Here is a 12,679-nt window from a genome sequence, read left to right on the forward strand (position 1 = left end):
TGTTAACGGACAGATTTGTCTTGTCTGTCTGCACTTAGCTGTTAATTTGAATGAATCCTATGCAAGGAAATATCTAGTTATTTTTTAGAAAGATTGTTCAAATTCTGGTCTATCTGACAGCAGTGAGGATACCCAGGGGATAAATTTCAGGGCTCCTTCACTTTTGTTAATATCAGAGTATGTCATTGATGGAGCTGTTTGGTGGAAAGGGTGCACGGTGGATCTCATACTAGTGTTTTCACTTCCGTCCTCCTGAGTGTTGAAGGCCAGTATGGGCCATACTGGGGCAGTTGCTGGGAGGGTTTGTCACTGCTTTCATTACAGAGGGCAGGGGATCCTCTACATGCCTTGAGCTGAAGTATTTCTACCACAACAGGACAACAATCTAACCAGGTATTTGCATTTTTCTTTTCTTGGGGTCACTGAACAGATCACAGAATGTGAATCTAATTTAGTGCTTTGGGGTAAAGACGAAGACATGCAAGACTCCAGCTCTTTGCGTTGGTTTCGGCAAACCATAACCAGCAGGTATCACTCCTGCTGTTTTATCAGTCAGCTGCCTCCTATTCTGCTGGTCCTCAACTGCTGCAAGTTGCAGACAGATCCGAGCTGCTGGAGGGGCTCTCTGCCACTTCCTGGCTTAGAAGTCCTAGCAGTTTTTTGGGAGAAATCATCCTTAGCCTTATTCTTGTACTGAATATGAAAACCTTGCTGGCTACCCTTTTTGCTTGAAGTGAGCTTTAAAGGCTTGCATTAGGTGACCTGACTGCAGCTCAGCAGATGCAGCTGGGTAGGGTGACATGCATCTGTTGACACCAGGAGAACAGAGAAAGGACAAATGTCTGCTTCTGTCCTTCAGTGCAGGGGGTACTGCTGAGCCTAGCTGAGACACTCTGGGTGGAAAGTGTCCCAAATCCCCTCCTCCCATGCAGCCTTTTGGCCAGATACGCCTTTGGATCCATCTCACTGTTTGGTTCAAGATTAAAGACTCATGACAAAGCAAGTATTTTCAAAGCAAATACGGAGGCACTGACCTTTCTGAGCAGTACTTAATTTACAGAACAAAAGCATACTGAACTCTGTGGGAAAGAAGACAGCGTAATGGCAAGATTGTGAACCACAGAACAAGGATGCACCACTCTAATATGAACGTACCATTGACCTACTGAGGGAACCTAGAGAAGTCACTTAAACTTTTGTTCTCAGTTTCTCTACACATATAAATAAAAATAAAACACACACCTTTTAAAAGGAGTGTTTTGAATTTAGGATTATATTAAGAAAATGCTTCGAGAACTTGGAAGGAAAGAAATGCAAAAAGTACTATAAACTATTATTACTCAAGCTTCATTTTTCGAAAAAGCCATTTAAAATGTATTCATTCATTTCTAACCTCTGTTTTCTTGTTTATGTGTATGTGACAACCATAATTACTGTATCTCTAAAGTGTCAAAGATATGCTATAAGTATCTGCAGACTGTGAAGATGGCTTAAGTGTTTTCTTACTGATATTCTATCAGCAGGTTTAGAATTACTAAAGATGCTTTAAAAAAAATCCACACAAAAGTGAAGAGGAACCATTCATTCAAACAGAAATAAACAGAGAGACTGAAGTAATGGCTTGTGTACTATCTAGTACTGACAGACAATTATTTTTTTTGTTAATTACTGTTTAAATTAGAAGCAAAGGAAGCTAAAATATTGCTGCAAACCTTATTATCCCATTTAACTGTCTCAGTGTCTTAATAGGTAACTCCTTTTTTTTCCTTGGCTAGATGGTTAAAAATTCAAGCACTGGAGAGAAATCTAGACACATTCAATTAATCAGGAGTCCCTGACATGCTCTGAGCATGGCTTTGGAACCTTGGATCTGACATAACATATGTGGGATCTTAAATGTGCTTGAGAGTTTAAAGATTTTGTGCCATGTTTTTGGAAAACAAGCTAGAAGGATTTCAGCCCTCTTGTGCTGACTCCACTTTCTGGCACTGCTCAGTTCAGAGGGCAACTTATTCCCTTTTATTATTAATGATGTGGCAGAGACTTACATCCATCAGTGCAGCATTAATGTAGTTACTGCTCTCCCCATCTATCGTTATGAGGAAAGGCAGGCATCTATCTGGAGGCAGAACATCCATACAGCGATTCTTTTCATGATTTCGTGGTAAAAGTGCTATGCTGCAGTCTTCCACACGCAGTGTTGGAGTAACCATATTTAAAGTCTTTCAAAAAGAATAAACAATACAAGAAAAAAATTAATCCAAGAGTGAAAGCATCCCCAAATATTTAAGAACAGATCAACTCAGGACACAGTTGCAATGGGAGTCAACATGCAGGGAAATGAAAATCCATCACAGTCAGTAGGGTTTGGAAGAAAAAGACCTAGAAGCACATACACCTGCAAAATAACCTCAAAGACAACCACACTGTACCCTGTCTTCTGCAGAAAGGACAGGAGAAGGAATTGACACAGTATTTCTCTTGAGGAAAAAGATTTTACTATTATCCCATAGCAATCAGTGACAAGTTATTTTCTCTTTTTTTTGCAGTTCTTCCCTCATAAGCCTGGTCCAAAATTTACATGATCATAAGCAAACACTGAAGTAGAAGCCTTCAGCATAGCTGAACAGCACAGCTTCTAAGTAAGGCTAACCACAACTTACTCTAAATTCCTCTTTGATTTGGCTGGAGTTAGTCTGAGGATCCAGTTTGTTCATTTCATAGTAAACAGACCTAACTTGAGAAGCTGGAACAGATGTGTCCCCACAAAGACAGGCTTCCAGGATGGCATCATGGATGAATACATACTGTTCCTGGTAAAGCAATTAGAATAATTACTGATGTAGAGAGCATATACTATTAGCATTTTGGTAAATAATAATGAATAAGCTTGGCCCTCCGATTCTCGCTGACTTCACTGACATGGAATCAAGCCCAGACAAACACTAACAGTTCACAGAAGTTTATTCCACACATATGGAAATGAATAGAGAAGGACTGAGTCAAACTAGTTACAGTTACAAACAGCAGTGCAGTAAGCTCTCTGTAATAAACCCCAGAATATTACTAGTTTCCTTATTCCGCACAATTCTGTAGGTGCTATCACAGAACGGGGTCTCAATATGATGCATCCTGGAACAGATCCTCATTCTGGAGCGGTAACACTCATGAGTTTCCTTTTTCTCAGAAACCACTGCAAACATTAAGTGCAACACAACTATGCGGTGTTTGGGCAGCAGTTCATCGTGTTCCTGTGTGGGTTATTTTCTGCATATGATTCAATGAAATACTTTGTGGATGGTGCTTACCAAAAGGGGCTCTGGTCCTATGGACTAGAATAATACCTTTTCTTGCAAAGCATATAGCAATATTCAAGTAGGTTAACAGTACCTCAGTCTGCACCATGTTAACTCTCCGAGATCGAAGCTCCCTCACGCAATTGTATATGTCTACAACGCCTTCTCTTTCTGCCATATCGAGCATGATGTCAATAACAATGAAGCACCCAGTTCTGCCAGCACCAGCGCTAAAGTAAGAGAAGAGCACAGTTACTGCTCAGCAGAGCCTTGGAAAATGTGAAGTGCATGGGTTCACCTTGCAGGTATTTGACCAGTGGGATCATCACTGAAATCAAGCTTTGCATGCAAGCACTTGCAGGATTTCAGACTCACTTTGGCCATTCTTGTTTATATTCTAGGTAGCAAGTTACTGTGGGTAGAGCTCCAGTGGCTTCAGCAGCCTGTTGCAGGAATTCTGCAGTTCAGGCGGAGCAAAATTAGGTTCTAAGTTTAGTGGAAAACACAGCAGAGGGACTCCTGTTCTGCCTACCTGCAGTGGACAACCAGAGGGCCAGCATTAGGTGGGCTCTTGGATTTGACCTGCCGTACAAATCCCAGCAGGCCTGTTGCATGGTACGGCACACCGTGGTCTGGCCAGCCAGTGAAGTGAAATTGCCGAATTTCTCGGATCTCATGAGCACCTCTCTGTCAAGAAGACACAGGTTGAAAAAGGAGCAAATTGGAATGTGAAAATAATTTGAAGTGTGGTAACACAGAATTGTAACTTTAAAAGCCTTAGTTTTACCGAAACTCTGCCAATACACCCCTCTCTATAGACTGCTGAAGAGCTTCTCAATAGTTAGCAAGCTCAAAGGTTACCTATCACTGGTTCCAAACTCTTACAGTAAAACTGAGTGATTTAGCACTAGGCTGCTTAGAAACTTTTGGCGACAAGACAGACACTCATCTCTATATTTAAGCACTTGGTTGCTTTGAAAACTCTGGCCTTAAGAGACATGCCATGATCACAAAACCAGTCAATAGCAAGGCCATGAACAGACAGCACAAATGGAATTTCCCCCTGCCCTGCTCTCCACAGGAGTTTTGCTGCTGAATTCAGGAACCTAGAATTTCAGCATAATTTTCCTTATCTGTTGTCTCTTTTATAGGTTTGAAAGAAACAGCTGAATAGTAGGAAACCTTCGTGCACCTCCAATCACATGGGCCACACTGGTAGACCTCCACATGCCCATCAGGTGATTTACTGCAGCCTGCAAGGGCATGGATATGGTGAGACAGGTATGAATGAGAAGCTGATCATGTAAGTAATTTCGCATGTGACTTTTCGGAGCAATCTGGATATTAAAAGGGTATATGCTAGGTATGATTTTCTTAGTGCTTGTATTTCCCCCTCCCTCTTCAAAATTGTAGCTGCCAGTATTTTATTCTCATTAAAAATCTACAGACTAGAGACCGTCATACATATTTCATAAGCAAACAGCATTATTATGACATATCATGTCTAGGTTGGACTAAATGTCAATGATATTAATAACTGGTGGTTTACAGTTTTTCTTCTTAAAGATGTATTTCCTGTCTCAAGCTGGTTTGCATATAAAAGGTATATGCATAATCTCTTTGCATAATGAAGTAACATAAATGTCCTAATTTATTGATAGTACGCAAGTCAAGAGAGTCAGAGATTTTCAATGGCTTAGAAATTTTGGTCGTGCCAGCACTATATGGCTGGAGGGAACTATGGCCTCTCTTGGAGACCCAGTTCTCTGACCGCTCAGATTGGAGCTCTCTCTGGATTGAGGGTCTCCCCATACTCATCTCCCATTGAAACTATGATGCAGAAAGGCAGGCCAAAGAGCAAAAGAGGAGGCGACATGCAACGCTGGTATAGACCAAGGAGATCAGACCCTCATTACTGAAATGACCTTACAGCCTAAAGAACAATTTGGAAACATACTGAAGCCCAGGAACAAAGTGATTTTTATTTCAAGACACTGTAGCAAACACATTCAAATACAATTTGGTCTCTGTACGGTGAGGATTTTAAAGTGTGTTAGTTAACAGATCCTTTTGCTAGTGTAAGCAAGGCCGCCGACTCTGCAAATAGCTGTGCGTGGGAAGGGCATCCATGTCACAAGTACTTTCGCAGTGCCCGTAAAGCCTGCCCACGTCCAGTCCCCCAAGAAACAAAGGTCCCATGCAAAAATGCAGTGCCATGACTGTACAAGCGGAGGGCTAGAATGAACCCCCCGCAAAAATCCCTCACGCTGTAAACCGGCTTGATTATCCAGCAATTCACAAAATGTAAACTGCATCTCCAAAATCACGTGCCCAGCTGCTGCACAGAGCACAATACTTCCTGTGTAACCTGGGGGATAGTTATGGAAATGCTGTCTATCAAGCTAACTGTATTTTTATCTGTCATCATTCGTTATACTCCACTACTTAGAAAAGATTTTGCATATTGGCTACTTTTATAACAAGTTTGCTTATTATACCTACAAAAGAACGATTTTCATGTCTGTAGCCTCCCTGCTGGTTTCTAAACCCCAAATAGCAACACAACTGCATGAATCATAAAAGCATATGTTCAGCTCGGAAAGACTGTATTTTTCACTTTTTTTTTCAGCTGAAACAATCAGAAAAATGGTGCACATTTCTAGCAATTCTTAGGATGTTAAAAAATCTAGGCCCTAATCTTACAAATACTTATGGTGCTGCTGTATGTTACTATCTGAGTAATTCATCTGAGATAACTGTTGTATTGTAATTCCAAAGGAACTGCTTATATACACAAAGTAAAAAGTACCTAGGCAGTGTTTTCCAGGATCAGAGAGTAATTTTCAGTTCAATTTTCTCAGTGTTATTCCCCCGATCCTCAAAAATTTCCAAATAGTCATTAAAAAAAAGTCAATGAATTTATCCCCAAACTAATTAGCTTCTAAATTTTATTTTAAGAGCAGGTGTGAGAATGATCATCCATAGGTACAGAATCATGGTCAGAAAGGACCTCTGGATGGCTCCAGTCCAACCTCCCACTCAGAGTGGGCTGATGCCCACTCCAAGCCTCTCAAGTTGCAACATTTGGACCCCATACAGCACCAACAAGAAAAATTTAGCACCACCAACTTTGTAAATGCCCTTCGAGTAGTTGCTGGCTGCCCTTAGATCCCTTCTAAGGGCACTCTTCACTTTTCTGCTTCTTCCTCTTTGACAGACCAAACAAGGTCAGCTCTCTAACCTCTCATTGCAGTCCTATCTCCTACAGCCTTAATCATTTTAGTAGTCATCTGCTAGATCTGGAGAAATCCTCTTCAGTTTCTCAACATCTTTCCTAAAATGAGGAGCTCCAAACTGGAAAAATCGTACATATTAAAGGGGAGTAATATTGAAGGTGAGAGTACACAGCTGATTTATACTCAATTTGGAGTTGACTGTAAGCCCCAGGTCCTCTGGCAGGGGTGGTGGTGGGCTGCCAGGCAGTTTCCAGGCTGTACTGACTCATGGGGTAATCCACGTAAGGTGCAGAGGTTTGCATTTCTCCTTACTGAATTACTAGCTGAATTTTCAAGCCCCTTTGAGCTGAGGCTCTACTGCTCAGAGTTTCAACACTGCACTTATCTGCAAACTCAGTTAGAGTGGGCTCTGTCTCATAATGCAGCTTGTCGATAGAGATGCTGAACACTACCAGTCCCAATAGATCAGAAATCTAAACTTGAGAAAATTATAGTGTAAGGAATGTACCGACTTGACCTCTTAGTACTACCAGAACAGTTAAAAAAATAAGGTAAATGGGGTAAAAATAAATGTACTTTACTCAAACTACATTGACACTGCTTTCAGAGGCTTACTGGAAAACTACCAACTATTAAAAAAGCAGTGTTTAAATGAAATCTTTTCAGATGGAGATTTTTTTAAAGCAATAAAATGTTTAGTGCCTTTTATCTCTATCTGTTTTAATGCACTTATTCAAGACAGTTTGGTTACGAGTAACTGTAAAATCCGCTAGGTCTTTTTTTCCACTCCCAGTTAAGAAGTGGAAAGCTAACATCAAAGCATGGGCTTAAAATCTGCAGAATAGAAATCAACCAGTGTCGCAGCTACTTCAAAGTGTAGCCATCCTTTCTCATCTGTTTATTAAAAATATCTAAATGGAAGGAAACAACAGGCTTGAATGAATTTGAAGTACAATATATACAGTAGTATACAAGATAAAATATTTCAATTCATTCAAACTTTAAATTTATTATCATTACACTCAGGTTGCTGTATTCATGCATATCTAACTATTAGATTGAAAAATAAAACAGGAAAAAAGACTAATTGCTTTGTTATTGTGGATATATACGAAGACCTCTCTGGAGGTTTCATCTACTTGGGTTTTCATTTACTTGGGTACAAGAATCTGATGCAAAAGATTATGTTCTTCAAGACCATAACTGAATGGTTATGGTCTCAACTTTGGTTTCATTTTAGAATGAATTTAGTTTTAGTATGACGTACTGCTACTAAATCAAAGGCTGTTTTCTGAGATAATTAGTCGAAGGTCTACTTGTGGTGATACTGAGTGAACATTAATTCAGTGCAGGTTTGGGAATCTCCAGTATCCCAAAGAGGACCTTTCTCATTGTTCTGCCACTCAGATAAGTCCTGATACATACAACTAACACACTTCTGTCCTTGAACAAGAATTCTGAATAAAACCCCTGAACGGACACAAGAAGCCTGACATACTGCAGCATTAACCCACTCTCCTTGTTTTCACTTTCAGTAAGTACCATATTTGTTATTGGTATGTTGTTCATATATTATAAGCTGTTTGAGAAAGCGATACAATCAAATAAACATCAAAAAAAATAAATAGTATTTTTCTAATAAACAGCAAAACAATATGCAGATTGGAACTCTGTATAAAGTGCAAAGTTCCCTACTAAAAGTGAAATTGTCGGAAAAGAACGATAAGTTTGCTACACAAATGTTTCACTGCAGACCAGAAACACACTGGACCAGCAGATTACAGTATTCACAATGACGGACTTCTGAATCACAGTGCTTGCAGCTTCTGGGGCAGACACAAAATGACTGTAGCAAATGCAAGATGGGAGAACAGCATGAATGTGGTTTTCAAGTGATTGCTGAGAGAGAGGCTTTGATTTTTCCTAGACAAGGAGCATCACTTCCAACTCAAGCAGGAACCAATGGTGTTGGAAAAGGGCAGAAAAGTATCTGCATTTCAAGGAAAACGCGGTCCACCATATGAGGGCGCCAGGTGATAATCCAAAGAAAATAACTAAAAAATAGCAGGCTGTCAGTCAATGAATTTAATTTTTCCATGTTGAATTTAGGTAAAAGTTATCGAGGCAGATATCATGATATGTAAAAAACTGAATTTTGTAACTTACCTTTTCTACTGCAAATGTTCGAATCACGTATTCAGCCAGGAGCTCTGTTTCTATTAGGGTAACTTTAATGTCTTTATATATCTCTGTGTCATCTGGCCAGTATTTGCAGCACTTGACCTTTTAAAAATACAAAAGAAATTAAGGTTCATTTATTTTTGAAGGTTCATGCTAAATCTCACCTTTATTTTTTGCAACGATTTATGTTTAAAAATTCAATCATGTACAGAACAATCATACTTTCTACATGTGCAAATGGTTTATGTTTAAAGGATATACATATATATATATGTATTTTAGGACAGCTTTCTGAGTTGCAGGATATAGTTGTGTTTTATTTAGCAAAGAAAGGTAAATTTGTACCTAGCACAAGAGATATTTATATTGCGCATAAGCCAGTTACAGTAACTGCTCATTTCCTGTGCTTTCCAGCTCAGGGTGTGTCCAGTGGAAGAAACTACCAAAGGAAGCTTTTTTCCCCCAATCTCTACTCATTGATTTGTTTTAAAAATATCTTCCTACCTTCTAAAATGAAAATGTGTTTTTCAAACAAGAAGGATCTTCTCTAGTATTACAAAAATATCTGTTTTTTTTTCAAATTAACTTTTCAAAGAACCTATTGAGAGGTCAAATGACAAAACCCAACACCTGATGTCAAGAGATGAGTTTTATTTCTGGGCTTTAACATCATTCCCCTAGACGACCCCAAACATGGTATGCACCTCACTCAACTCAAACTAAGGTGGGTAGGATGAACGCCTTCTAGAGCTGCCTTTATCTCTGCTAGCCATGAAGCAACCCTAGAGACTGCAGTAGCCTATATGTTTGCCTTGTAAGTGGCTAAGGCTAGGTGAGATGACTTCCCCTCCTCCTCTTACTGATTTCTGTAGGCTTCTGGAGCTGCGCTTTCTTGGCAAATTTATCCTAGCTATGGAGACAGAAAGAAGATGGGTTTTGTAAACTCTATTTCAGATTTTCTGAGCCCTGCTGTGGTCCACATGGCATGGACTTCACAATATTTAATGCACGCTTAAGGAAGGCATGGAGTATTATTCTGCTATTTTTTTTAAATGGGTGGCTGAGGAGATTGTGTATTAGCATGCAGGTAACTAGACATACTTAAGACTTTTCACCTTCTTCCTGTCTGTGTGGACAAGGTGGTGGTGGGGAAGCTAACACATTAATTACATAGCCACATTTTATTCTGCTGTATTACAGTAATGCTATGCTATCAGCACTGCAACTGGCCGTCATCCAGTAGTGCAGTACGTGCTAAGAGTAGCATCTGTTATACATCTGCTATTTGAAATGTTTTCTCTCTTTCTCCCTGTCTCTCACTGAAGGGAAAACTAAAAACTTATCTTTTAATATATGTAAGTGGACTAGCGTATTTGAATATACACTTAAATGGGTTGTGTAAAAAAACACTTCAAATTTTGAATGGAAAACTGATACAAAATTAAAAATATATTAAACTTCAAAACTGTAAGAATACTTCTCAAACTCATTATCATGCCAAAATATTTGGATTACTATTATGTCTACTCTTGAGTAAGAGGTAAAAACAAAGCACACAGCATATAAGCACACAGTGAAAACTGTAGAGCACGATTCAACAGATTTATTTATACAAACTCCAAGTTTAATACATACAGGATTATGCAGAGAGTTGAACCGTGTCCTATCAGGCAGAAGAAAATGTCTTCCTCAGAAGCTGTTTCTAGTGATGTAGCTGATAATCACTAACAACCTCTGTGTGGGCAGAAGACAGCTCTCGCCACACCAAAGAGGTAACAGTGGGTGATGAAATCAAGAGTCTGCCAGGGCACGGCCGACAGTTCAGAAGTGACAATCTCATCAAATTATGAACCAGAGGAAACTCTTTAGTAGGATAAAATTTAAATCTGAGCTGAGGTTCGGTGAAGGTTTGGAAAAACACAGCCCCATATCAGGATCCTCTGCAGCAAAGAAAGTGCCTTGATTTGAAGGACTGGCTCCTAGCCATAAGATTATACAAGCATCCTAACAGCTCATTCCTGCTTACACAGTTGATGAAAAGCTCCCAGAGCTGATCTAAAGTTCATGTAGCTCTAAGTATGTTTTTATTTCTTTCTCTATGCCTGTTTTCAGACCTAATAACTGCATTAGTATTGGCTGAGAAGCCTTCTTTATGATTTCCTTAACATTTCATCTGGTGTTAAACACAGTTTCAGGACTATTGGCAAACAGGGGGTCACACTGCCCCCTTCCATGGGGAGAGCCCTGTAGTGGGGGCCTCCCACAGTACTCCCAGCCCTCAGTGCTTGGGGACCAGGTACCAAGCTTGGTAAAACCGATTTCCCCCTCTATCGCACCAGCTGGGGGCTGACAGGCCGTCAGTAGGGACGAGATGCTTCCCAGCATCAACATCAGCCCTGGAGCCCCTCTCCAGCTTCGAGGGGAACCATCCCAAGGGTGCCTAAACCTCAGGACCTCTGGCAAGCCTGTAGTCATCTCCCATGCCTGCCCGCTGGGTACAAGCAATGAACAACCATTTAAAAGGCATGAAAAAGAACTGCAAGCAGTTTGGTAGTCGCATTTTATCTTGTTTGATGATATTTCCAAAAAACCGAGTGATAGGGGCCATACGAAACACACTGAAGGCTCACCGTTTTGTCTGTATCGTAAAAAACGAGACTATTCACATTACTCCAGTCCCTCCTGCCAGCAAACTCACCCTTTACAGTCACTGCTGGGAACTCTCTGAAACGGGTTTTTCCTACCTATGACTAAGATGAGTTTTTGCCTCTCTAGGCAGAACAAGGCAATTCACACTGCTGGAGCAGCCCACTGACAACCCCATCTCTGGAGCTAATTTCCTTTTCCTGCCTGTTCCCTTATCCTTTCCATAGGCAGACTCTGAGGCACACAAACACGGCCAGCGCACGTAAGGCGAAGGAAGCAGCTGCAGCAGTGCTCCCCGCCGCAGCACAACCAGCGCTGAGCTCTGCTTCTGTAGCTAACTTCAGCCTTGCTTCTTCCTGACGGGTGCCTGCCACTCGCCAACCAGCACCCGTTCAGGAAAATAAACAGTTGCGGGGGGGAGGAGGAAAAAACTGGCTGAATTAAATTGTTCCGTTTTGAAGAAAAACATGCCTGTTTCTATCTTGGTAAGTCTAGACAGACTGGACACTTAGACCGATTTAGAAGAGCACAGTCTCCACCTTCTTCTGCCTCAACTGCCGGATTTGCATCCCCTCTTTCTCTAAACCTCCTTTAAGACGATCCAGGGGAATAATTCAGAAGGCATGGGGGGATGTGGCGGTGAAGTTACAGCCCTTGGCGCCCCACGCAGCTCGGGCCCTCGGGGGCTTTCTCATTCCCTTGCACAAAGGATTTTGGGCACGGAGCAGGCGGGAAGCTGAGCAGAAGGATCCATGACAACACAATTTCCTGAAAACTCTCCCCACTGGAATAGGGGCTGTAAGAGCTGTGGGAACGGTGCCAGAGCTGCAGTCAGAGCTACAGAGCAGCACTAAGCGATTCACTCACGGGGAGAAAAAAAATTAAACTTTTTCTTTTTTAAAAAATTCATTTCCCTCCCCTCCATTTTTGGCTCCTGTCCTGCAATGCTGCTTCATGTGCCGAGCTTTATGCACAGGAATGCTATGGACTTCTGATGAGCCAAAAGTTAAGCAAATGCTTAAAGACCAATTTCTTATCTACTCCAGGACCTCTCACATAAATACAGAGTGGTCTTAAAGAGGGGAGTTAATTAAATAATGTAAATGGAAATCACAATTACAAATGTTTATTGGATCAGGGCCTTTATTTGTATATGGAAAGAAAATTGCAACAAAATAGAATATGGTTTTACTCATCTAACACAAGAAAAACTGCTGGCAACATATGTCTGTCCATTTTTTCTTTTTAGCGTAGCTTCAGCTACTGTGTCTTGATGGATCTCTTTCCCTTTGTATAAACACTTGGTACGTATTTTACAAA

At 40.7% G+C, this 12,679-nt stretch overlaps 1 protein-coding gene across 7 annotated transcripts in view; it reads right to left on the bottom strand.

Annotated features, from left to right (window-relative positions):
- PTPRM (protein tyrosine phosphatase receptor type M) overlaps positions 1–12,679 on the bottom strand; it is a 474,059-nt gene that overhangs the window by 12,750 nt on the left and 448,630 nt on the right. For all 7 annotated transcript variants that reach the window (XM_062570156.1, XM_062570154.1, XM_062570152.1 and 4 more), the window contains 5 exons: positions 8,699–8,815; positions 3,829–3,983; positions 3,391–3,526; positions 2,664–2,813; positions 2,049–2,222 (listed from right to left, as the gene is read on the bottom strand). In XM_062570156.1, coding sequence (XP_062426140.1) covers positions 2,049–2,222; positions 2,664–2,813; positions 3,391–3,526; positions 3,829–3,983; positions 8,699–8,815 — 732 coding nt within the window. The remainder of the gene's footprint in view (positions 1–2,048; positions 2,223–2,663; positions 2,814–3,390; positions 3,527–3,828; positions 3,984–8,698; positions 8,816–12,679) is intronic.

This window comes from Rhea pennata, chromosome 2 (assembly GCF_028389875.1).
Source record: "Rhea pennata isolate bPtePen1 chromosome 2, bPtePen1.pri, whole genome shotgun sequence".
Lineage (NCBI taxonomy): Eukaryota > Metazoa > Chordata > Aves > Rheiformes > Rheidae > Rhea > Rhea pennata.